This window comes from Meriones unguiculatus, chromosome 9 (genome assembly GCF_030254825.1).
Source record: "Meriones unguiculatus strain TT.TT164.6M chromosome 9, Bangor_MerUng_6.1, whole genome shotgun sequence".
In the NCBI taxonomy this organism is placed as follows: Eukaryota; Metazoa; Chordata; class Mammalia; order Rodentia; family Muridae; genus Meriones; species Meriones unguiculatus.
Window position 1 is genome coordinate 47,298,582 of NC_083357.1, and position 26,351 is coordinate 47,324,932.

Sequence of the window (26,351 nt, forward strand, 5' to 3'; positions counted from 1 at the left end):
CTCAGAGTCATGGTTCCACTCCCAAGTGCTGCTGAACCGGAGGCCTGGTTCCTACCTCCACCTCACTCCTGAGCCCCACCACGGCCTCACAGCACCTCCCTCTCACTGCTAGTGAGAGCCCAGTGGCTTTGTGTCTGAAGGGACATCTCCTCTTGCACATCTTACTCATAAGGCATAGCTCTGAGATAATAAATAAAAACCAGAGCAAGAAATACCGCCAGACAGAAAGAGAGGAGCAACCTTGATTCACAGCGTCCACCAAGAATAGCCCAGTCTGAGGAAGACCCTGGAATAGGAAATGAATTTCAGACCCTTCCACACTCAGGCGAGCACACGTGTCTCCTGTTTATTGCCACCATGAGTCCACTATGCCACCTAAGGTTGGATCTCTTTTCAAATGCTGACGTTCATTCCTGGCTCAAGTCCTACTTACCTTGAACTTGCCAGAGGGATGGATGTGGAAGGCAAAGTTCACACGCCTGAGAAAGTGCACATCACTGCTCTCAAAACACTGATTCTTAAGCCCCTAGTGTTAGGCAAAATGGTCATTGCCGTACCAAATGTATATTTTATATAGCCCAAACCTGTAGTTGAGGCTGAATGATAGGGGCTTTTCAGGAGGGTAACATTTCTCATACTTAGGGGGGTTGTGCATATTAACATGCCATAAATTACGTGGTTCCCATTGCTGTCTTTATTCATTCCAACAAGAAGAGCAGAGGCTGGGAGGTGGTCCTTCCCAGCATCATTCCCCCCAGGCTGCACATCACAGCTCATCTTCAATATGTGGTCACCCAGGACTGCAAGCAGGAGCAGAATCTGTCACCATCAGCGGTGACCGCTATCTGTCTGCAGCTTGGCTCCTGTCTGTCAGGAAGCCTGGTCACCTCCAGCTCTGAAATCTGTGGAATCCCTGTTCTCCACCCCATACACTCATAACTTTAGCTGGGGCTCTGGAATGCTTCGCACCCAGCATGTCCTTCTTCCTGTGCTTGGAATCTAAGAGGTGCTGTCTGTAGCCTTCCCGATGCCCAGCCATGGCGGGGCAGGGCGGGAGGGTGCATTTTTATGAGCAGTTCTACCCCACCTTCTCACCCTTTTCTTTTTGGCTAACAGCCTCCATCAAGGGGCTGCGCCTGAGTGTGTGCTTGGCCGTGTTTTCAGAGATAAGTAGGTGTCTGGCATGGTACAGCAAGAAGTTTGCCTTAGTCGATGAAAAGCAGGCTGCTGGTGGACAGCAGCACACGAGTGCAGAGTAGCACACATGCACAGCCTTGAGTATGGACCGCTCCGAGGTTTCGTCGCGGTTAGTGCTAACCCTGCCCCCTGACAGGGAGCAGTTCACTGGCGCTGTATGTAGTGTCGGAACTCGGGAGGTAGCATGCGGCTCCACGGAGCCACACACCTGGGAGCGGCAATGGCTGACACCACACACCACACAGGTCAGGATCTTCTGCATCCCGCTCATCCTCAGACTTGATTCCTGAATCACTGGGAGAGCATCTTGACCACCGCTAGGATGTTGAAACAAAAGCTGTGTGGTTCTAGTCAGCAGGATAAAGAGATCCGTGAGGCCTGATAGCCTGCTGGCATGGTGCAGTTCACGTTTACTGGCTCGTTTAAACCGCACGTAACCACTCCTCTGCCAGATAGGACATTTTTGGCGTTTTTCAGGACAGAATGGTCAAGTCAGAAAAAAATGGCAGGGCTGAGGTTGGTGGCAGTTTGTCCCTGCCTAGTATGGCTTGAATGTTCATGGCACGCCGCAAAATCAGCTGTGGAAGTGCTGACTTCCACGCATGGCCATGAGAAGATAAATCCAGCTGGCATAGTCACGAAGTGGGTCCCTCTGGTAGCTTGTGACTGCCTAAGAGGGACAGCCCAGAAACTCTCTGGAACTTGTTCTCTGCATACCTGTAATAGAAGCGATACACATGTGAAGGGAGGGGTGTTCGCTACCAGCCAGTTGTCTACTAAGAGCCCTCAGCGCAGAGACCTCTGGCCTTAAGATCTACAAAGAGATGAATATCCATTGCTTCGCCGCACGGACTTTGGTGTTTGTGACAGTAGCTATGTAATCCCAGCCCCACTCAGGAAAACTCGCAGGCTTTCTGTCTTCCCCCAGAAGCACAAGTCGATCTCTCCGGCCCTTTCTGATGCTCTTCTTTGGAGGCACATCCACTCAATGCTTGATTAGATAACCTCAGTTTCCCTGCCTTTGTGGGAGGAGAGGTGGGTGGGTCACCGCTGGGGAGTGGCATATGACTTGTGCCTCTCTGTGTTACTGAGGTGTCCCAGCTTCCAGATCATGAAAGAAATGAAAGTAGCACCGTCTCTTCCAGCTCTGGGCTCTGCTGGGGAGGAGCGCAGCTTCAGCTAGGCCAACCCCAACCCCATCCCTGGACGTTCCAGAAGCGATTGGTCATGAACAAGCTGTGGAGGTCTTAAGCTTACCTTTCTCCTCAGGGCTCCGAGGTCTGACAGCCAAGAGGATATAGAATGTCTGCCCTCTCTTCATTAGTGCTTGTTTTCATCTGAGATTTCAAAAGACCAGAAGTTTGGGCTTGTTTCCAGGCCTCGCTCCAGTTTTCTGTTAGCAACCTAGAAATGAGGTTTCTTGGACTTACCTGTGACTGTAAATAGACACCATGTCCTGCACATGTGCAGTCCCCAGCAAGGCTCTGGAAGCCACGGGTGCACCCCTGCCCAGGGAGTCACAGCTTGCTGAGGTTGGCGGACAGGGGAGGCGGAGGTGACAGGAGCTTGTTTTGATGCATCATTCCAGAAGGCAGGACTAGAGACGCCAGGTTTTAAGCTGGACAACACACTTTTAACCTCACCCTGTTGCCAGCTGAGAACGAGAGCCATCTGTGTCAGCAGCAGCTGTTTCCCTGCCTTAATTCCTCCTGCCACACACCCTGTGCCATGCAGTGTGAGAACCGCCCTGCCTCTCCACATCCAAACAGACTCAGTCCTTGGCATTTGTGTAGGCTGATTCCAACCACGGATCCAACCAACCATGGATGGGAAATATCTTGGTGGGATAAAAGGGACCTTACTGAGTCTGCACAGACTTATTCTCTTCTCAGTGGACCTGAGATACAGCCTGGCGTCTGTTCCCACGGTGCTGACTTTGTATGAAGGATCACAGTCACTGAAAGAGGACGTAAAGGGTATGACGACATGTGTAGGACCTGTGCAGAACTGCAGTGTTGCATGTGACAAACTTGAGCATCTGTAGGTATGGGCATCTCAGGCATCCCCAAGGATATAAAGGGCTATGAAAGAAGTTACTGGAAACCAAACAAATATAAATAATACAGGAATTTAGTTAAATCAACCATCCTTTCTCTAAAATAAGATCCCAAAGAGAAAAATGGAAAACTCACACTACCACTTGAAAGAGGGAAAATCAGTCTAGAATTTGCAGGATTTGAGAGTTGATCTAGTAAGAAAATTGCTGTCCACAGCACAGCGTCTCTTCCTCAGTTCCAAACAGAAGCACCCTGTGGTGTGTGTTGGAGGGGAAGAGGATATTGTTTGCTTCAGGGTTTTGTTTTTTTCCTGCAGCCTTTGTTTGTTTCTGTGTTTCCCTGCTTGCTTATTTTCTGGTTTTCTGAGACAGTCTTAGCCTGTATTCCAGCCTGGAACTCCATGTGCAGCCCGGGCTGGCCTAGAAGTCAAAGCAGGCCTCCTGCCTCAGCCTCCCAAGTGTTGGGATTGACAGTGGACATGAGCCACCCCACCCACTCAGAAAATATCAGCTTTCCTCCCTTCTGGGCTTCTTTATCCTCAGGGGTGGTGGCTGTAGTGAGAGTGGTCCACTCTGGGCATGATGTCACTGTTCCAGGGAGCCACTAGACTGACAAAATCTCAGTCACCACAAGGAAGAGGAGCACCTGGCGCCTCACACGGCTGTGTTTGCACAGCCATCAGCAGCCTCCTGGACCTTCTGTGGGGTGAACCACGGGCTTCCCGGGTGACAGAGCATTCCCACTCCTAGGTGTTTACCTGAAAGGAATGGAAACACGTCCATAAAACAAGACTGTGCAAAGACCTGCACAGCAGCCTTATTCTCAACAGCAGGCCCAAACTGGAAACAACCCAGATGTCCATCAGCAGGAGAGTGAGTAAACAAAATTCGGTATGCCCACATAATGATTCCTGGAGAGAGAGACAGAGACAGAGACAAAGAGAGACACAGGAGACAGAAAGAAACAGAGAATGTGTGTGTTACAGGTCCGTGCTGCAACATGGTTCATTCTCGAAAACCTCATGTTGAGTGAAGAAAGCTTGATCAAACAAATTCATACTCTGCTGTGTCATTCATTTAGAAAAAGTTCTAGAATCAGCACGACCACGATAATGCCAGAAATCAGGACAGCCATTTTTGTGGAACAGAAGTTGGCTGGAAGGGATAGACACAGAGGGGCCTCTGGAGTAATAGAAATATCTTTTATGTTGGTATGGGCAGCCGTTAACCCATACATAGACAGTATCCAAAACTTTATGGAGTTTAACTTTCGCGCATTTTAGTGTATTTAAGTTCTAAGGCCTAGAAAGAAGCTCAGACTGAGTTGATCCTAGGACACCAGGCTGGACCCAGGTTCACCCATGGGACTGGAGCTGCTCTGGGATCCCCCTGATGCAGTCTCTGTGAGGTAGAGAGGCCCCTGTGCTCTCCTTCCCCTATGGCCCTCCCCACACCACACACTAAGTACTAGCAAAACATGTTCATGGATGAAAGAAAAGCCAGGGCGCAGAAGACCGAAAAGCCAGGGCACAGAAGGACCTGGCCTTTCTTTAACTCTGCTTGTGCGGGCTGTGAGACTGCCTTGCCAGTTGCCAGTCAACAACGTGCTTCTGACCTTTGTTTACTCAGAACCAAACTGTATGGAGCCTGGACTGTCCAGTCCCCATTTCTGTTCAGTGCAGGCTGCTCCTACCCTTTGCTTTTGTCCCAAGTGTCTCATCTTTCTGCCAGTTAGCTTCATCTCTCTGTAGCCTCTGTGTTTCACTAACCAAAATTGTCCTGGGCTTAGGCTGCTGGGAGCAAGGAAATCCACGGAAAGCTGTGCTCTGTGTCTTCTGTTCCCTTCCTGTCATCTCCCTGTGTCCCTCTCTGCCTGTCTTTTGGCTTGTGGTGTTTGAGATTGGTTTGTTGTGTTGCTGCTGCTGTTGTTAGTTGGGGGAGGGGATATTGACATTCCAGGCAACCAGGCTGGCCCTTGAACTGATTCTTTTACCTCCATCAGTAGCTCACTCTGCCTTCTTTCCCTTGTCTTCTCAAGTCCAGCAATGGGGGGGATGGGGGGGTTGGGAAGACACCTGTAATTCCTACCTGGACAGGAGACTACAGGTTAAGGCAGTAGGATCAGAATCAGGACCTGGGTTACAGATCGAGACCTGTCCAAACAAAAAAAAGAAAAAAAAAAAAAAAAAAAGAAAGAAAGAAAAAGAAAAAAAAAGAAAAGAAAAGAAAAATGGTAAAAAAAAAACAGACAAAAAAAATATGTTAATCCTAACCAAGAAACCCTCCCATAACTGCCAAGCATGTCCAGGACAGACTCTATATAATTTCAACTGCCTGAAGCCAGCCAGGGTCTCTGACATGGACATCTTCCCCACTTCCAAATGGGAAGAACCACTGACTTGTGCCAGTGAGCCATGTGCTGCCTAGCCCATGAAGAGTCCTAAAGGAAAGTGGGTCACTGCTAAATGAGTGAAGGGAACCTGGGAAAACAGTTTATTCCACAGAAGGATGCTTCTAACACTTCTCTCGGGGGTGGGGGTGGGGTTAAAACAACACTGTTCAGGAGGGAGCTTGCAGTGCTGAAGCAGGGACCACACCACAAATTAAACTGGAAGAATGGAGGTGAGAGCCAGTGGAGACCAGACCAGAGCCTGTCTAGCTCTTTCTGGCCTCTTCTTGATTGGCTTAATACCTTCCATTGTGTCCATGTGGCAGGATGTTCTATGCTGATTAATCACATCCACTGTTTGAAGGAATACTGTGACTTGTTTCTTGCAGGCAACCATGGTCCTGAGCTCTTCGTACTTCTGGTTGGGATTGTTCCTGGTTCCGACGGCATGTTTGATCGAAGATGTGATGTGGAGAGCGTAAGTAAAAAAAAAGTCTTACCTTCAGGCCTTGCGCCTCTGTCTCGAAAGTAAGGACGATGGCAATTTAGAAGGAACAGGACTCCTGACACTTACCAAAGAGAGTTTTTTTGTTTTTGTTTTTGTTTTTGTTTTAAATTTAAGCTTGTGCTTCATTTTGATAGAAGATGCATTTGATAGGAAAAAGGAATACTGGGCAGCAGTCACATGACAGTTGATGGGGGCATTGCCTTCTGTGTGATTACAAGCCAATTACAAACACAGATGCATTTCATCGTGTTTAGGAAGCAGGACCGGAGACTCATTTCACATCTTAAAGCTGGTGCCAAGCAATCACAAATAGCTCCTGGCTCAAAACACCATGTATAGAGGAAAATCATATGCATGTAAGTCACTTCCATGACAAAGAAGGATGCATCACTCTTCCAATTGACTCCCAGTAGGAATCCTGCCAATCAAATTCTTCTCCAGAGTTAGTTTACAAGTCTGTAAGAAAATCGCATCACAAATATAAAATTATAATGCAGATTAAATTGGAATTAATTCAAACTCACTTTCTGCACCTAATGTTTTTAAATTATATCATTTCTAAAATATAAAGGAAGCAGTGATGTCCTAAGAGAATAGAACCTTTAATTTTATTCAGAAGCAGATGAGAGATGGCTCCAATGCCCACGGTATTGGTTTAAGTTCAGATGTGGCCAATTTCACTGAAAACTGAGACTTCCAGCTTGGACAAACCACAATTATTTCAGAGCCCTGAGGTAGTGAAGTGAGATTTTTTTTTAACCCAAGCCTTCCAGGAAAAGACATCATTTTTATCTCCTCATTGTTGCCAAACTCGGCAGGAAATATTCTTGCCTGGCAGGGATATCTTTTGAAAAAGTCTTCATTTGGGCATAATCTTGACAACTGACGGTGCTGACGCAGAGAGAGGGGAGCAGTAATTTTCCTGGAATGAGTATTTTGTTTTTGTTTTTCTTCTGCTGAGTTTTTCAAACTACTACTAAAATTCTAATGACTTGAACTTCTTAAATGCTTTGACTAATCACTGCTTTTGTTTTGTTTGCTACAACTATGTTCTTTAAATGGCATAATTGGAACCTTTGGGATGATTATCGCCAGGAAAGTTATTTCCTTAACCTAATGGATGTGCTGTGAGGAAATATCTATTCTGTTACTTGCCTTTGGAGCGGTAAACCCAATTTTGGCACAATGTGTTTATTCCCTAGTTGAGTTTATGCAGCTCTGCAAATCAGTTGGCTTTAGGGACATGCTTCTTGCCTTGTCTGGGTCTGATGGGGAGTAGTTATGGGCTCACAAATTCACCCCCAGCTATCTTAATTCAGCTATCTTAAATTAATGTCATGGAAGCAGAGTTTAATTGAGGTTCCTTCTGCCAAGCGGGTCTTCAGCAAAAGCATCTTTGTTGCATTTCAAAGAGCATGTTTATAGATTGCAAGGGCTCTGCCTCCTTCTGTGTTTTCAGAACCCCTTCCAATGCATTTCAAGTACAAATTCCCTGTCACCATGAAGCAAATGATCTCCTCCCTCCAACAAGACTTGTCTCGGTCCTGTTTGTAGGACCTAGGCTATAAAATTAGCACCATTAAAGATGATAAATTAGATGATACTGCTTCCAGCGCCAGCATATGGAAAGAATAAAAGTCACCTCCTCTCCAAGGAGCTTGGCAGCTGGGTTCCAGCCTGGACCGGAGCCCCACAGAGAGGTTTAAGGAGCCAGCAGGGCAGGCTCTCCTTGTCTGTTGTATTGTTGAGGCCCTGGAAGCTGCTGCCGGCTGCCTGGCAGGGGTGGCAAGCACAGTGTCCCATCACCTCGCAGAACCAGAAGGGGCCCACTGACTTACATAACCATTTTCCTGAATGCATCTTGCTCTTGAATTATCGAGAGGAGCTGGAAGAACAGTGTGTTAAAGTAGCTGATGTTTTGGGTTACCCAGAGTACATGCTCATTTGCAATGTCCACCTGATGCCTAGACTTCTGCCATCCCCATCACGAAGAACAGGGTTTTATCAATATATGTGAGCATTGTCCCACGGGCCCACCGGCATGGGGGTCCATACTCTATGCAATACTATTCTGGAAATATTTGCCAAGGCAAGTAAATTAGCTGGCTCCTCCCAAAGAGAGGAAGCATGTGGCGGGCTGTGGTGGACTGATTGCCCCTGGCAGAGCCACAGTACTCACCTGTGATTTCTGTGTCTGAACTGCAGTTATGTAAGCTTTTAGAACATGTCCTCCGCACTCCCACCTCCCAACCTTGCTCTGCATCTGTGGTTCTCAATCTGTGGGTGGGTGGACGGTGACCCCTTTGTGGGTCACATATCAGATATCCTATATATCAGATATTTACATTATGATGTATAACAGTGGCAAAATGACGGTTATGAAGTAGCAATGAAATTATTTTATGGTTGGAGGGGTCACCACAGCACGAGGAACTGTATTAAAGGGTCACCACAGCATTAGGAAGGTTGAGGACCACTGTGTCTCCATCTACCTGTCCTCTTTCTGTGGTTCTAGGAATCAGACACAATCACTGTACTAGCAAATATTCTCCCACTGAGCTACACTCCAGCCCTGTTAGTTTTTTGGTGTTTTGTTTTTGTTTTGTTTGGGCTAGGATCTTTCTGTACAGCCTAGGCTGGCATTGAGATTGAGATTCTCCTGCCTCAGTTTCACAAATGCTGGTGCTGCAGGCGCTGACAGGGCTAGTTGCCTTGTCTTGAAATTTTTATCACAGAGAAGGCCTGGCTTTGCAGTGGACATCTGTGACAGTGAGTGACTCTTGTAGGCATCTCTGGCTTCCTTTGCCCCATTCTTCACTTTCACTCCTGGCCCCAGGCTGCTAATAGTAAAAAGGGAGAACCTGAATGAGGTAACTCACTTTCCCCACAAAGTTTGTCAGCTTTCTGGATGAAGATCCATTTTTGGCCTATCTTAAGTCAGATTTGGAACAACATAAAAAGCCTGCCTCTATTATTCCTCAAAAGTTTATGAGGGCTCAAATGGCCCTATTGTTTATTAACGTAATTGATTATATGTGATCTCTGGCTAATGAGAAGTCTTGTTAGAGGCATGGATGTAATTTTCCCAGAACTATTTTAATATCTGTTAACCCTACACTCTTCCAAAATGCTCACCTGTGACAGCACACTTAAGTAAGATGCCAGGTGTGGCTCGACATCCAAGAGAAATTGGTTACCGTCACTCTCGATAAATAAGACAAAGCTCAAGGCCACTGCGCACGGAGGAACATGCTTCCTTTTATCAAATTGCTCTCCTGTCTTTTAGCAGGCCCTCACACAGTACACTCCCCAATTCCAGACTTCATTTTCTTATAATCCCAGATAGGTAGTTAAATGGCAATCAAAGAAATCTCTGTGTACAAATGGGCTTTTTTTTTTTTTAAACATTCTAACCAAACCAATTTCTCTTGAAGCACATTGTGTTTTCATTTTCACCCACACCTAGAATTTGATGTTTTCAGTTAACATGCTGACCTTGTATATGTAAAAATGGGAGCTCAGAAAATATGTTTTAGAAGCAAAAAGATGAAACCGTAAAGATATTAACCATGCGACGTCCTTTTAAAGTGCCTAAGGGGACATGAAAGCAGAGATCAGGGGGGGTGGACTAGAGTGGGGGATGGGCATGATTTAAAATAATATTCATATGGATGTGTTAAAATCTCACAGTGAAACCCATTGCTTTGTATAACTAATGCTCATTTTTTAAATGACAATTGAAAGTTTCTTAAAGCCTAGAGCTACCCTTGCCTGTATCTGAAAGCTCAGAGTGACTCATCTGTCACCAGGTACCTCCATGCTCTTCCTTCTGTAGTCACCTAGTCTCTTGGATGGAGTGAGATGAAAGAAGTTGGGCCATGGGGAAAAGACACAGATAATCTAAGTTCAGAGCTGTGACCCAAACCCCGGCCCTCAATGAGATCTGATTACCTGCCAATGCAAATGCTTATAGGTTTGCCTTGATAACCTGTCAGTGTGAAATCACTGCACACATGGGTTCCAGGGACATGTAAGATCACTTTTCTAATTCAGCTTTTAGTGGTTCATGGTTCTGGAGGACACGGCTTTTAATTGCTGCCATCCTACCCAAGTGTTGCATGCAGAGAGAGTAGTCCAGGCCTTTCCAGGCTTACAGCCCAGGGCTCTCAACAGTGGCCATGTTTCCAGGCTAGCTTACAGTAGGCAGCCTGGCGTCGTTGCGTCCTCAGAGAAAACATAGTTTCTGGGGTTGTGGACGTGAGCTAGGCATTGCCCTAGTGTCTGCATGCCAGTTGCCTGTCACAGTTTGTTTTCTAGCCTAGGCTTCAGGCTCCATTACCCTGTGCCCACCCCATGGCTATTCTTCCTGGCTCAAGCCCCAGCCTCTTTGTCTCTCCTGGCCCAGAAAACAGCCATGGGGCTAGCATAGAGGTTGGCAGTCCTGTGCAGAAGGGAGGGTGATGAGGGATCAAGGACTATCCGGGCCATGCGGGAGGCATGTTCTCCTAGGGCTGTAACTGTAAAGTGATTTGAGCAGAGTGGAGCACACCATTGTTTTATTATCATCACAGCCCATAAGCCTGCACGGGCCCAGGAACATCCAACAATCTACAGCACAGTGTACATTTTAACATCGTCCCTCCCTCTCTCCTGCAAAAGGTTGGCCAGTTTCTCATTTGTTGTTTAACTTAAAATTCTGCAGTGCCGGCTTTGCACTTGGTATTATCAATAGTGAGCCTCCGAACTCCCTTTGAAGTCATGAAGGTATCATGTGTTAAAGCCTGTGTGGTTTTCTGCTTGTTTACTCTGCGGGGAAGGATGGCAGGCGCATCTCCCACGTCTTCCTGCTAATACTCCATTACAGATTAAGGTGAAGTGCTAGGTGACCTGGCTCTATCTGAGTGGGGCCTCTGTCCTTAGAGTCAGAGGGCTGCCAGGTGGAGCGAATCCCCACCTCCCAACTGTTCCGGGTCACCATTTTCACTTCTGAGCACTTGCACTCCTACCCCTGTCTGCAGCTTGGTGCCCAGCAGGCTCCTCAAGCACAGCCCATCAGCAGCGGCTGCACAGCTGCTCGAGAGGAACATGGCCCACACCGCTCACGCCCCATTGCCGTACCTTTCTTTCTGCAGCACTGCGCTTCCTTTATCCCACCTACTGTTTTCTTCTTCCCCCTTTTATGGTTGCTCGCATTTCCTTCACCTGTACATTTCCAACCGTAGGATCAATTTTAATTTTGTGTACTTTAGTTTCAAATTAAAAAAAAAATAATGCATAGACATAAGATTTATTTGATGAGGAAATAGAATGTATTGACAGACAGACAGAGAGAGAGAGTTAATTATTAAGCTGACGGGGTGGCAGAAGGGTGGTTCAGTGGCAGAGCATTTGTGGAGCATGTGTTATGTCTGAGCTCTGTCCCCAGCAAAGCAAAAACAGACAGACAGACAGAATGTCTTGAAAGCAGAAACTAAGCTCTTCAGAACACACTGGGCCTAGTAACAGCAATGTAGTTTTTGGTTACGCAGAATTGTGCATGGCTCTGGGGAGAAGCACGGGGGTTGAATATGTGTATTTAACAGGACATGGCTTAGCTTCAATTTTAGAGGAACCTGAGATTGGCAGATTATTTGCCCATTTCGAGGGATTTACTTTAGCCGGGAATGGGGAGCAGGTAATTTCTCCACTCTCCAAGAGGAACCAAACGCTGTGGTAGGAAACCGGCGCTGGATTTCCTGAGTGAGTCACAGCCAGAGGATGGGAAAACTGCACTGAGTATGTATTGACTCTAAACCTCAGACTGAGGGTTTTTGCACTGAGAACGTGGGCTCTGGTACCCTAAACTCCATCTCTGTGGAGGCGGTGGCTCTTTTCACAGCAAACAGGGAGACTGCTAACCCCAGGAAACAAGGAACTAGCTCCTGTGCAAAGCATTGTGTCGTGTGCTTCATATCATGCAGTGAAAGCTCTAGGGACCAACTTCTTGATCTTCAGGGTTCCTCTTGTCTTTGGTCAGAACGGCCTAGTCTCCAGGCTTTTAGGGGAACCTGTGGCTCACAGTCTGGCTCTCATCTGTGGAACTCAGGCCGCTCTAGGCTGGGGAGGGAAAGCTCCTGTGACATGCTCAGATTGTCCAGAGGGTACCTAGGTGTGGTAAGAAGAATGATGGCCAGTCTTCACGGCTATGTCACATACCGTCTTCCCTCTGTTCTCCTGCTCTAGGGCCAAGCACACCTGCAAAAAGACGCTGCTGGAAGAAGTGCAGGAGCTGGAGACCAAGTCCCGAGTGATGGGGAAAGCGATGCTGCGAGACAGTAATGGAAAGAGGTGGGCCGCCCCAGAGTGCTCCCCTGTCCCCTCCATCTCGGGTTTCTCCTCCTTGGCTAGTTTTCAAGAAGAGCCTGGTAGGCTCGGTTTCAGGCATTCTGATTACATGCTAAGAATGCGGTCATGGTGAGCTTCAAATTGCATCTTCTCAGCAGCCATGAGAATCTTGAGTTTCTGGGTCAGCGGACTTATCCCCAGGTAATAGTAGTGGTTTTGTTGGGTTTGGGATGTGGACAAAACAGTCTTATGAATAATCGACAGCCTAGCAATATTTATTAAAGAGGAGTAGTAGGGATTTAAAGAGGATCCAAGAGGTGGGCCTTTGGTTTCAGGTCCAACCATGTTACCCAAGGCTGAGAATGTAGAGGATTTTATGGTTAATGATGGAGAGCTTTAGCTGTCCATAGAAGTTTCATTGCAGTCCACTTGAGTAGACCTGTTTCCCCTTTATTTATATATTATGTGTATGGGTGTTTTGCTGGCATATAATGTATGTCTGTGGATCATATGTGTGCGGTACCAGCAGAGGCCAGAAGAGGATGTCAGATCCCCTGGGTCTGGAGTTAATAGATGGTTGGGAGTCACTGTCTGGGTACTAGGAATTGAACCTGAGTCCTCTGGAAGAGCAGCTAGTGCTCTTAGCCACTGAGCCTTCTCTCCAGCCCCCTAAAAAGGGATATTTTAGGTGAATTACCATGATGTAGTATATCTGAGAAAGATTGAGACCCCTCTTGGTGCAGAAATTGCTGCTTCACCTTCTTTGTCACCAAGAGCCCAGCTGCTCGGCCCTCCACACACAGGTGACTAGGAGTGGTGTGCCTTTCCTCCCATGAGTTCAACTAGTCAGGGTAAATTTACCAGAAATCTGTGTGTTACAAAAAGAGATGGTTCTGGGCCGAGGATCATCTACAGCGTAAAAAGACATCTGTGTTTGTAACGTGGAACAACTAGAAAAATTCTGAGTGTTCTTCTCCTAAGTGCCTGGAAGGGCGCGAAACCAAGACCAAGAAGCTAAGTACTTCTAAGTTGCTTTGTTTTATATTGCATTTGTATGAACTATCTTTAGAATCAAAGATTCTTGATTTTTAAGGAAGGAGATTTTGGGTTGGGACTGTAGCTCAGTCCATAAAGTACTCACAGGGCAAGCATGGGGACCTGAGTTCAACACCAAGCATGGAAAAAGTCAGGCAAGATAGCACTCACAAGCCCGGCGCCACAGAGATGTCTGGGTAACATGATGGATTAAAAGCCTAATCACTGGAACCCCATGAAAGAAAACAGTCAGTATAATACACAGTGAGCTCCTTACCCCAACCCTCCAGCCAAATTGGCCCCATGTCCTAATTAGAAATCAGACTCCAAAAAAATGAGATAGGAGAAATGACACCCAAGGTTCTCCACTGGCCTGCACACACACACACACACACACACACACACACACACACACACACACACGGAGAATCAGGCATTTTGGAGGTTTTAGAAATACTGTTTCAAATAGCTTATAGGTATTTTAGAGAAGGTTTCAGGGACATGGTTGGAGTTGTGGTTTTGTTTTTGTTTATGGCTTACTTAAGATTATTTTCTACTTATTTTATGTATTTCTATGCTTGCCTGCATGTTTGTATGTGGACCATGTGTAGACACTATAAAGTCAGAAGAGGTCTGTGGATCCATTGGAACTGGAATTACAACTGGTTGTAATCTACCATTTGAGTGCTCGGAACTAAACCCAGGTCCTTTATAAGAACAAGTGTTCTTCTTAACCCCTGAGCCACCTCTCCAGCCCCTGTAGCTTTTTAATAGGTGAGGGTATTAAGCACTGTGTTGGTATTTATAAGCCAACAAAACGAAAATCTCTGTCTTCTATGAGCTTAAAACTGGGAATGGGGTGTAGCTCGGTGGTGACACGCTTGCCTTTCACTCTGGAGATAGGCTGGGGAAGAACTTAGGGTATAAAGAACCTGAGAGGACAGCAGCGGTGAGTCTGCATCAGGCAGAGACATCCCTCCACCCTAGTCTTCAGGGCTATGAACACTTTCCAGAGCTCTGGAGTCTGTGAACGCTGGCTGAGCCCTTAACTGTGTGCCCTTGGCAATCTGGGAAAGCCTGTCTCTTCATGTGTTGTAGACAGCTAACACTTAGAAAGGAGGAGGAAGGTTTATGAAGTCATAGAGATAGCCTAAGCCATTGTGAGAGTGCAAAGTATATCACCTCTGAGTTTTCCCAGAGTCTCCCAGTCTGAGAGGGAACTGTGAACTGTTTGTTTTGAAAGAAGAGCCCGATCTCTCTTCATAAAAAGATGGGATCTTTTCATTTTGTTTTGTTTTCTGTGCTGTACTAGGAACTGAATTCAGGGCCTGTGTATGCTCCACCCCTGAGCTACATAAAGCCCCTGAATTTCTCCACCAGGGGGGACGGAAACATAGCTTCATGTTATCCTCAGCAGCCTGAGGAGTTCACCTAATCTAAGGGAACTCAACTCTGGCTAAGCCTCTATTTGTGGCTTCACCTCAGAAAAGAGTCTGAGGCCGAACCAGGATGTAGCAAAGCTGGAAGCTTTTATAAAAGACATTTTAATATAGGCTCAGACATGATGAATAGGAAGAAAAGACACTCAGAAAGTCATCCCCATGTACAGGCCTCTGCTTCTCAAGGGAGAGTAGGAGGAAATTAAAGCATACCCAAGTTTAGGTATGGGTCTTCAAGGGAGACATGCAATTGAGTGTCTTAGAATTATTCATATATGCCATTTTGGTGGCTCTGAGGCCCCATTTCAAAAGGTTTTTTGGACACCTCCCCTTACTCTCTTGATTAGATCAATTATAAGGTAACCATAGGTGTCTTGGGTTAATTTATAATCTGATAAAGTAAAAGGAGGATTGCACTAGGGGTGCACAAAGAATGTAGTGGATGCCCTGCCTCTGTGAATTGTGTTTCTGGTAAGATTCCTAGGGAATTGCAGTGAGGAGCCTACTTTCAGTACTTTTAACTAACTACTGGAATTCTTGCTTCATTCCTGGTGAGAGGATTTGTGTCCTTTCCCTTCTCACTTCTCCAGGATTTTTCCTGTTGTAAAATCTCACCATTAATGTGAATCTTCCCATCTGTCCGATGGTAGCATTATGGCTATGCACTACCACACCACACCCCAGCCAAGGCCTTAGGCACACAGGGCAAACACCCTCCCCCTGAGCTCCCTCCCCAAGCTTTAAACTTCTCCCCGGTGTGGTTGCAGGAGTCTTTAATCCCAGCCCTTAGGAGACAGAGGCTGTCAGATCTCTGAGTTCAAGGCCAGCCTGGTCTATAGAGTGAGTTCCAGGACACGTAGGGCTACACAGAGAAGCCCTGTCTCAAAAAAACTTAAACTAACAAACATCTGCTTAGCAAAATCTTCCTCTAAATGTTCAAGTGGGTCTCAAAAGGTAGAAGTTGTGTGTGGTTTTCTACCTGCTGCATTTGAAGACCCCTGTGCCTCGTCTACAGTGAGTTTCATGACACTGTAGTTGCTCTGATTACACGTGTGCACATACAGATGAGCATATTGTGTGTGCACACCATTTTGAGGTCAGCCTTTCTTTTCCTTCTTGTCCAACCCTTCATTGTGGGATTGCTCACTGGAGATGGTGTGGGGACCCACTGTCCTTGCCAGTGTTACTTTCTTTTTCTCCCTTCTAATTGCTCCAGGTTTGCTATGGACCATCTGCCGGCTGGATAATAGAGGCATGCTGTGCTCTTCAGGAGGCAATTTCATCCACTTGACCTCCTGAGAGCTGCCTCATCCCTGTTCTTTGATCACTTTTGTTTGCTTCTTTCACATCTGCTTGGATTCCTGGGCACCTCCATGGTAGGAGGGGCCAGTGGGGAATGGGTAGAGGGAGGGTTGGACTCAGCCTTCCTTCTGAAGATCTTCAAGAATCTAGAATCTAGACTCTTGCTAAGGTTCTGATCACATTGTCCTTCTGTTTCCATTTCTTCTTTCTTCCCCATTTGACTGTCAGGTCACCTTCCCCCGCCGTGTGTGTGTGTGTGTGTGTGTGTGTGTGTGTGTGTGTGTGTTATATTGGCTCATAGAGGAAGTTCAATAAATATTGGTTGACTGACTGTCTGAAAATTCTCAAGTCCAGCTCAGTGAGGTGGCAGAGAGGAAAGGAAGGTGACCTGGTGGTGCCCAGTTTGCTAGCTTGTCTTGGAGGTGGCCACAGAGAGAAAAACTAAGGGCGATGTAGTCACTTCCTTTCTGTAGAAAAACCTTTCTCTTACCAGTGAAGGATAGGGTTGTTGGAAAGATGGCTCAGCACCCACATCCGCCTGTCACAGCCAAGGGTAACTCCAGCTTCAGGGGCCCTGCCAAACACCTGAACTCATGGACACGAACACACAAAGACATGCATGTATACACATTATGTTAAAAAAGAACAGAATTTTAGAAAGAATATATCTAAAGGCTGATGATTTAGCTCAGAGGGTAAAAGGCACCTGCTGCTAAGCCTTGACAACTGAGTGCAATCCTGGGGCCCCTCAGGGCAGATGGAGAGAACTGGCTCCCGAAAGATGTCCATACATGTGCTGTGGTACATCCACACACACATACCCAAAATAAATGAAATATATATGTTTAAAAAAAAAAAAAAGCCCGGCAGTGGTGACACATGCCTTTAATCCCAGCACTTTAATCCCAGGCAAAGGCAGGTAGTACAAAGCCATCCTGGAGTAAGTCCAGGGCAGTCAAGGCTACAGAGAGAAACCCAAAACAAAACAAAACAAAGGGTAGACCTCAAGTACAATCTCAGGTGGCATTAGCTCAGTGCTGTGGGTTAAACCAGGAGCAGCCATGCCTGGGCCCGCCTCTGCACCCAGTTCTCAGCTTCCATTCTCTAGGGACCTTAAGGACATTCTGCCAAGCTGTGGCACCCAGATCCTACTCACTGGCAGAGAGTTTAACAGTTTTGTCATGATTGTACTCATGAAAAAACCTTTACCCCTTTGTGCCAAATTTATAACTACAGTTTTGGGATGGTGTCTAGGGTCCTTCTGTATTTCATTCATTCAATAAACTTTTTGAAGTTTACTTAGGGGGCTGGAGGATGACCAAGGCTTGCCGTGCATGTGTGTGGATGTCAGAGGACCACTTGTGCAAGTCAGTTCTTTTCTCCAACCACGCAGGTTCTGGGGATCAAACTCAGGTCATGGGGCATAGCAGCAAGCTGAATGTTTACCTGCTAGGCCATCTCCACGGCCCCAGTGAACTATTTAACCTACCATTTTGATGAACTTATGTAACCCTCAGTCTTTCACTATAGTTCAATAAGCCATTACATTTTCTTTCACATACCTATTTCAGTTTGCATCTGAATGTCCACTCTTCACAGGCTCCAGTTTTGAATGCCTGGCCTCTCATTTATGTTGCCATTTGGGAGGTTCTGGAGGCTTTAGAAAAAGGAGTGTGGCTGAGTAGAAGCTATGTCTCTAGAGGTGTGCCTGCCGCTGGTTCAGCCTCAGTCGCCATTTCACTGTCTGTTAGGGTGCCAACAGCTCTCTTCCAACCTGAGCTCCCACCATGAATCCCGTGTGAATGAACTGAGACTCCACCATGCCTTTCCTTTCTGATTGCACTTGATCCCTTTACTCGGTTTTGTCACAGTGATGGGGAAGTAGGTGCTACAGTAATTCTATGCTCTTCCTTCAGTAAATCAGGCTAGCCTGTGGATTCCATGCACAAGAAAGACCTTGGTAGGTCAAGAATGAGTCAAAGACAGGCGTGTGGAGAGCACAGTGCCACAAAGCAGAGCATTCTGTAAGCAAGAGCAGCACCGTCTCGGCCTTGGTCTGCCCGTAGAGGAGTGATTTCCCTGTGTGTGGTTACCCACACAGCACTTCTTGCTGTCTGGATGGTGAGGATGCTCTCCCAAACCATCCTCCCAGGAGCCCTTTCTAAGGGGGAAGCATGTGGGCCAGTTGATCTCTGTAGAAGGGCCACCCTGGATAGCCATTATCTTGGGTGTTTAAAAAACAAAGACCTAAATGAAAGAGCTCATTCTTCAGTGCTTTAATACTTTCCCTTCTTTGTTCCTGGAGGTTTTTGTTTTTGTTTTTGTTTTCCTTTCTGGTAAAAGAAAATCTACTAATAGATAGAACAAACAAATGTCCAAAACAACATGCAAGGTAACAGACTACTTTTTCCCTATGTTTTTAATTCCTTGGTGTGGGACAGTGTGTTCTGTGATGTTAGGTTTTCCATATGGCGAGAAAACAGGTGACTAATGGAAAGGGTCTAGAGGTGGCACTGTCCTAGTCTGGGTAAACAACAAGGACCCTCTTGTTTCATTGTTTCATTCTAGATCCTTCTCTCTATTCATCATGGCTGGGGGTGGGGGGCAGGTGGCCACAATGCTTGTCTCCAGTTTCAAGGCCAAGCAGTTCTGGTTGCTGCCTGTAGCTTCCCAAGAAAACTCAGATTCTCTTTCATGTAAGTGCTTTCCCTGACCTGTCTGGCCTTGAGTCTTCTGCCGGTGATCAAGTGTCCCCCTCTGGTTTTGTGTTCTCCGAGAACGCTGATGCGTGGCTCTGGGGCCTCGCATAAAGTGACCTCAGGAAGGAATCTGATCCCAGCTGGGTGCTGCTGCAAAGCCTGTGCTCTCTAGTGCAGCCCCCAGGACAGCCTGGATGTTTTTGACAAACCCTACTGGATGAGGAGGGTGGAGGTGGGGCAGATACTGCCCGTGACCAGTAAATCCTAGCACAGTGCTCCTTGCTGAAGAATGGAGGCCAGCACCTGTAGCCTTCCCAGGATTTCCAAACCACCAAGGTCAGGCAGCATGCTCTCTCAGCGCTACTTTTGAAACAGGTGATATATATATTAATATATGCATATTAATATATATTAAAACAACAACAAAAAATCCCCAACACAACAAAATCATCCCAAAATGCAACTCAAAACACCTGCTACATTGTGACCCTTAACCAAAAATTCTTGTGTCATTAAATGAGTATTTAAGGGTTAGGGTGTGGCTCAGAAGTAGACCTCTTGACTTACCCATGAGGGGCCCTGAGCTCCAACCCTAACATCTCAAATAAAGAAGAAAATAAAATCATAATAATGTTCAAAAATTTTGGCACTGGCACAACTGCCAAGTGGATGTGGAATTTAGGCAGGCCTTTCCCAGGGGACACCATCATCACTGTGGGTTTCCTCCAGCATTAACCACATCAGCTCAGGGGTGGGGGTGGGAGGAGAGGACATTTTTTCAGAGTTATGGCTGTTGGCATCATGCACCTCCATCTTCTCTTTATTTCCCTCCCACCCCATCCACATTTTCCCCTAAAATGACTATTAGTTTTTTATTGGCCAAAAGGGTAGGAAATTATGGCATCATTTCAGCAAACTTCTCCATGCCAGGTGGCAAGTGTCTGCTTCCAACACCTGGTTGAGATTTATTTGCCTTCCAGCTGCATTTTTCCATGACTGTGTCGTGAAGTGGAGCAAGGAGACCAGTTGTGAGACAGGCAGGACGGAGTGGGGCTGCAGGCGCTGCCCTCGCTTAGCTCTGCGACCTTGGCTGGGTTACCAACTTCTCTGCACTTCCCTTTCCCAGTCATGGATCTGCTTTGAGGGCGAAATGGAAAAATACCATATCTACAGTATATTGTAGACATTCAGAGAGAGTACACTCCCATCTCATTCTCCAGCCTAGAAGATAATCCATCTCGATTGGCCATTCCCAACTGGCCATTTGTAAAAGCCATGGGTGTTTCCTCAACAAAGGATATGGACATAGCAGGGACCCTGTTCCTATTGGGTCAGTGTGGAAATTTAGCTGAACTGAGGTGTATCAGGATAGTGGAGGCATCCAGAATGAGCTTTGTTTTGTTTTTGTGGTGCCAAGAATAAACCCAGAGCCTCACACGTGCTAAGCAGGTACTCTACCACTGACTCTCTCTCTCTCTCTCTCTCTCTCTCTCTCTCTCACACACACACACACACACACACACACACACACACACACGCACACTTTAGTCCACAGATTCCAGTCAGTTTACTCAGTCTGCTTTGGGTCGCTGCCTCCAGGACCCCTCTTACACATAAGAAGCTGGGCCCACAAAGGCTGTCCCTTACACTCAGGCTCTCCTGATGCCCAGCTGAAATACAGCATCCCCCATAACCCCTGCCATAGGTCCCAGACACACTCAAAGCCTTGGGAACAAGCACATTCTCATGGGCATCACCCATATGTTTGGCCTCTCTCTACTGTGATCGTGTCAGCTTGGGCATCCCTTAAATTAACACATTCTGTTGTGGTGATGGTGGTGGTAGTGGTTGTAGTGATAGTGGTGGTGATGGTGGTGATGGTGGTGGTGATGGTGATATGGTGATGGTGGTGATGGTGATATGGTGATGGTGGTGATGGTGATATGGTGATGGTGGTGGTGGTGGTGATATGGTGGTGATGGTGGCAGTGGTGGTGGTGATGGTGGTGGTGATGGTGGCAGTGGTGGTGGTGATGGTGGTGGTGATGGTGGCAGTGGTAGTGGTGATGGTGGTGGTGGTGGTGATGGTGGTGGTGATGGTGATATGGTGATGGTGGTGGTGGTGGTGATATGGTGGTGATGGTGGCAGTGGTGGTGGTGATGGTGCTGGTGATGGTGATGGTGGTAGTGGAGGCAGTGGCGGTGATGGTGATGGTGGTGGTGATGGTGGTGGTGATGGTGGTGGTGGTGGTGGTGGTGGTGGTGGTGATGGTGGCAGTGGTGGTGGCAGTGGTGGCGGTATGCTGGCACATCAGAGACTGAGAGGAGAGAAGATTCCTTGAACTCAGAAGGTGGTAACCATACACTTAGGAGGCATAAAAAAGCCTTGCTTTTAAAAAGAAGAAAGTACTCAAACATTAAAATGCACAAAATCAAAGAGACTATCACAGAGGCCCACACACCCAACTTGCAGATCCATCATGTGCCAAGAGCAAGCCAGAGTTGCTGTGTTCAGTCCCTTTTGGCCCTAGATTTCAGTTTGCTGAAGTATATAAAGTAGATCTTAGACATCAGCACTCTTTGTCCTTATGTACTCTAGACTTATCTCCAAAGAGTACAGCCTGCATTATAACACCTCCTACAATGTGCACCGTGCTGTTGTTAAATCTGAATAGTGTCATGCCATGGTCTCTGGATCACATCTAATTATTGGTGAACGTTCCTCAGTGGCAATCACATCCTTGCTCTGGAAATAGACTTTCCAGATGGCCTTGGCCCTCCCTGCCTTTTCAGGGCCAGCTGGTTTATCCTGAAACAGAGGCAAGGACCACATGAACCTGGCCAAGTCTCTCTCTACCTGCAGAAGTTATTTTTAATACCATGGGCTTATGTGTTGCAGTCCCATTTCATTTATCATAACACTGTGGCCACAGGTGACGGATGGAACCAAGAGACCCAAAACCGGAAAGAGACAGTGTCCCCTCTGCCCAGTTTTGTCCACTAAAGAGAAAGGAAAACCAAGACCGTCTTTTACCAGGCTTCTTTGCACATAACCAGGATAACATGTCTCTCCAGTGCTTCCATTCATAATTTCATTCTCAGTGGGGGTGCTCGGAAGGCTGTGGAGCCCCAGTCGCCAGACCAGAATGTCTACCTGCCTGAAACATCTGATGGAAAGGGTTAAAGGAGGCAGGCCTGCCAAGGCTGTGTGAGAACTTGAAGTGAGGGAATAAAGGCTTCGTGTTGTTGCCTTTTCAGTGCCTACTTGCCGGGGGGGGGGGGGGTGAGGTGGGGAGATCAAGACTCAATCGTAGAAACTGTCCCCGACTCCCCAAGGTAGACTGAAGTGAAGAATTTAGAGTAGAAGGGAAGGAGTTAATGGACCTGTCAACTGTCTTGATACACATAACTTCCAGACTTCCATAACTTCCAGAACCACTTCGTGGGCTCCAGTACAGCATGTGAAAGAAATTAATAAATGCATTTCATTTTGGAAGAGGGGAAAACCATCATCAAGGCCTACACAAAAGTGAGAGTTCTAGAAAAGCAAGTGCTGAAGTCAACTGCTCTGGCAGGCAGGCAAAAGCTGCCCAGTGTCGGGCTAACAAACACAGGTGAGGAAAGGCGTTAGTGGAACAAAGAGGGTAAATGGTCCAGGAAATTGCAGAAGGGCTGACTGGATTACCCACTGGGGGATGGCTGAGACCTGCTCCCGGGCACAGGAAGGAAGGAGGAGGGGAGTAAACACTCAGAGAGGTAAAACACATCATTAGTGTTCGGGGAACCACCCCCCCCCACCTCACCCCCACCGGCTCAAGCTGCCCCGTCAACCGAAAATAATCAATTCTCTGTTACATTATGGGTGTTAAATCCGCAGAGCCTTTGTTTTGATGGGCTAATGTTTAATAATGTTAAAACAATTTTAAACACTGGTTGATAATGATTACTGAGGCAAGCAAAAGCCTTCTTGTTCACTGGTGAAACGATGTGCTAGCTGATGGGACATCTCTGTGAGGACCTCAGCTGCTTCCTGCTGCAGAGGCCACAGGCCTTAGGAAATGCCTGGGCAGAGCAGAGGAAGGCTGATGGGACAGAGGGTCCAATAGAAGCTTGGGGCAGCCTGGCCTCAGGTCTCAGCTTCAGGAAGACTCCACTATATTTATTTTTGATTCGCAGGTTAATTTCATGCCCCTTTTCTTTACCTTTCAAGAATCATCCTTACTAAACCCTGAGTGTCAATCAGTACCAGCCTCAGCCAGTGCTCAGGGTTGATGAACCCCCCGGAAAGCACTGGCAGGATACCTGAATCTCCTTTGCAGGTCCTGGTGGATGTGGGAATTCTCCCGCTTCCTGCAAGCTGCCTCTGCTTCAGCCATTGGAGCATCCACAGGAGACTTTAGGTGCTCTTGGTGGTGGTTCTGTGGGTGGCCGACTGTGGGCAGTGACCGTGCCCATTCCAGGCGGGAACCCAGACACCCTAAGGTCTCTGCTGAGCTCTGTTAAGTCCTGGGCAACTGTTTGCTTTTCTAGTTGACCCCTGTTCTCCCAGCTCCCACTGTGTAAGCTCTCTTAGGCTCAGACATTCCTGGCAGTTGAGGGCAGGTGACCATCTGCAGGCCTCCCTAAACTGAGTCTACACTCAGTCTAAACAGTCTACACTCCCAGGGTCCATCTCCTTAGGAGGGCAGACCAGGGAAACTCTAGTCAAGGGCTCCTCAAGTTCAGAATCTGATTTTAGTACAACGTGTAAGAGAATTTCGGTGCTTTTTGGTGCATCGGACTGTGGGAAGAAAAGAGACTATACAGGGGAGTACTGGACAGCTGCTTCACCACAGGGCATGCCTGCACTTCCCAGGTGTGGCCTCTGGCCCAGATGTGGAAGTTATACTTCCACCTGGCACTAGGAAAGCCACACAAGGCCTGGCTTAGTAGCCGATGAGTATAAGAATTATGACATCATAGGCTCAATTGTTCAAAAAACTTTAGAGAATGGCAGAGTTACCACTGGGAGACTGTCTACAGGAGTCAGTGCATCGAGCAGTTGATTTATAAAAAGTTTGGAGACATCTTTAAAGAATAGAAGTAGAAAATGTAAAAATACCATCCCAAACCCCTCCCTGGGAAAACAAAACTAAACTTTTCTTGGCCCTAAAAACAACTAGCACGTCCCTCCTGTTCTGCAGACTTGACTCCGTGTCTGCTTATCATAGAGCTTTGGTCATCAGCTACACATTGAGCTCCATTTAGGCCGTCACCTTCCAGCACGGCACGGATAGTATGCTTATTCAGTGTTTATTCTCTTCCCTCTGCAATCAGGCTTCATTCAGGACACCTCAGGTGGTGGTAATTGGAAGTCACTCTTACTAATGAATAAACACATTGGCATCATTGCAGGCACAGCCAACAGGTTGACCTAACAGAGTCCGAGGTGAGTCATTATTTGTCCATGCAACAGACATGTGGAAAACTGAAGACGTGGCAGGCAAGAGTGGCCAAGTAGACTGTGGCAGGTTCCTGCTGCCCTGCAGTAGGAACTCAATGAGAAGCAAGAGAAGTGAGGGCTGATGGGAGTAAGTACTCTTGCACTGTGAAGAGACAAAAAGAAGCTGATCGAATGGTAATCAACCTGGGAGACCTCTGCAAGGTTTCTCTGTGCAGCACCTTGGGCCCCATGTGGAGCAAGGCCTCAGAAGAGGGTCTTTCACAGGCGGGGAGGGTCAGAGAATTCCCTTGCTTCATCTGTCACAGGAAGATGATGGTGACCTCTGCTCCCGGGCCTTCCCAGCTTCCTCCAGTCCACAGTACTCTAAGGTACCATGTTGAGTCCCGACAGTGACTGGAAAGCCCTGGCTTACGCCAGTTCGCATCCAGTTTTGTGCTTTCATAGCTCGCTTTTGCAGCCTCAGATGACCTCTCATTTGTGTACTTCTCTGGGCCTAACTTAAATCTCTTAACAAAATGTACAAGTTGGTACCAGAACTCAGAAACAACAGCAATGGTGTTCTTGTTATACAGCGAGCTTGTGTAGACAGGCTCACTGGCCAATTTGTATGCTTTGAGCAGAACCAACTCACTTCCCTGGGTGTGGTGGCAAAATCCTGTCATCCCAGCACTGAGAGGAGACCTAAAAAAAAATAGATTAATTACCAAGGCTCCTTTTTGTAAGCATTTTCTTTCTTTCTTTTTTCTTTCTCTTTCTTTCTTTCTTTTTTTCTTTCTCTCTCTTTCTTTCTTTTTTTCTTTCTTTCATTTTTTTTTGAAAGGCTTTGTGGTTAAAGCCTTCTCATCCATGCCTATTTGTAAGACCAAGAATGAGGCCTGATGCCCTCATAGAAGCATATTCTCCTGAAGGCACCTGTGGGTTTCAGCATGTTCAGATTTGATGTGGGTTACATGAAACACGTGTTCTCATTTTGGTTAAATATATTTAGGTTTATAAAACTATAATTTAAAAACTAGTGTTGAAAGAACAGCTAACACTGATGTAACTCTAAAACCATCCATTAGCTTTATATTTCAACTTGGTCATAAAATCCAAATGTGTGCATTCCTCAAAAGGCTTGAAATAGTTCATAAGAATATTCATTTTAAAGGGGGCAGAGCACTTCTGATTATTTTCATGTTAATTACACATGTAGTGCAGAGCATGATCGGATTAATGTGAAATGTTGACAGTTAGATTAAAGGGTATAGTCCAAGCAAGAGTTTCTCATGTGCCCATTGAATTTCCCGACAATGGCAATGTCTCATGGCAGCCTCGGTGCCTTAGATCCCCCATTTGTTTCCTTCTGCTCATTCATCAGACAACCCAAAGGGTTTCCAAATGAAAGACATTTTACATAGCAAGGTATTTCTAGAATGCCAGCTGTCTTGTTTTCTTGAAGCATTGACCCAGGCCTTTCATGACCCTGCTTTCCCCCTCACCTATTTAGAAAACATTTGCTTTTAAAAACAAAACAAAACAAAACAAAACAAAACAAAACAAAAAGCACTTGGCACTGGCCTTTCCTGCAAACACTCCTGTGTAGACATCATGGGCCTCCTCCCTGGATAACTTATTATCTTTTCTCCATCCACACAAATCTTTAGAATGGTCCAAGTTGCCACAAGCTGCAGACAACGCCCTTTGGCTTGTACCAAATTTGGTGACAGTCCCTTTCACACTGTGCAAAGGAGACTCAGAAGCCAGGGACAACCTGGGCACGGTTCAGCATATGTGCTGTCATGCTGCCTGACAAATGCATTGTGTCCTGTGACTGACAGCCACAGGTATGCTCTGGATCAGGAGCTATTGATACACAAGGACTATGTCAAAGTAAAGTCTCAATATGCTCTTCAGTTCATAAACCAGAGAGAAGCCATGGCTGCACATTGCTGCCACTCTTGCCTCCGCTCTTGCACCC

At 46.7% G+C, this 26,351-nt stretch overlaps 1 protein-coding gene across 4 annotated transcripts in view; it reads left to right on the plus strand.

The window, feature by feature from the left end:
• The window catches only part of Atp8a2 (ATPase phospholipid transporting 8A2), a 512,095-nt gene that overhangs the window by 451,898 nt on the left and 33,846 nt on the right, over nucleotides 1-26,351 (plus strand). For all 4 annotated transcript variants that reach the window (XM_060391096.1, XM_060391095.1, XM_060391093.1 and 1 more), the window contains exons 34-35: nucleotides 6,032-6,120; nucleotides 12,373-12,477. In XM_060391096.1, coding sequence (XP_060247079.1) covers nucleotides 6,032-6,120; nucleotides 12,373-12,477 — 194 coding nt within the window. The remainder of the gene's footprint in view (nucleotides 1-6,031; nucleotides 6,121-12,372; nucleotides 12,478-26,351) is intronic.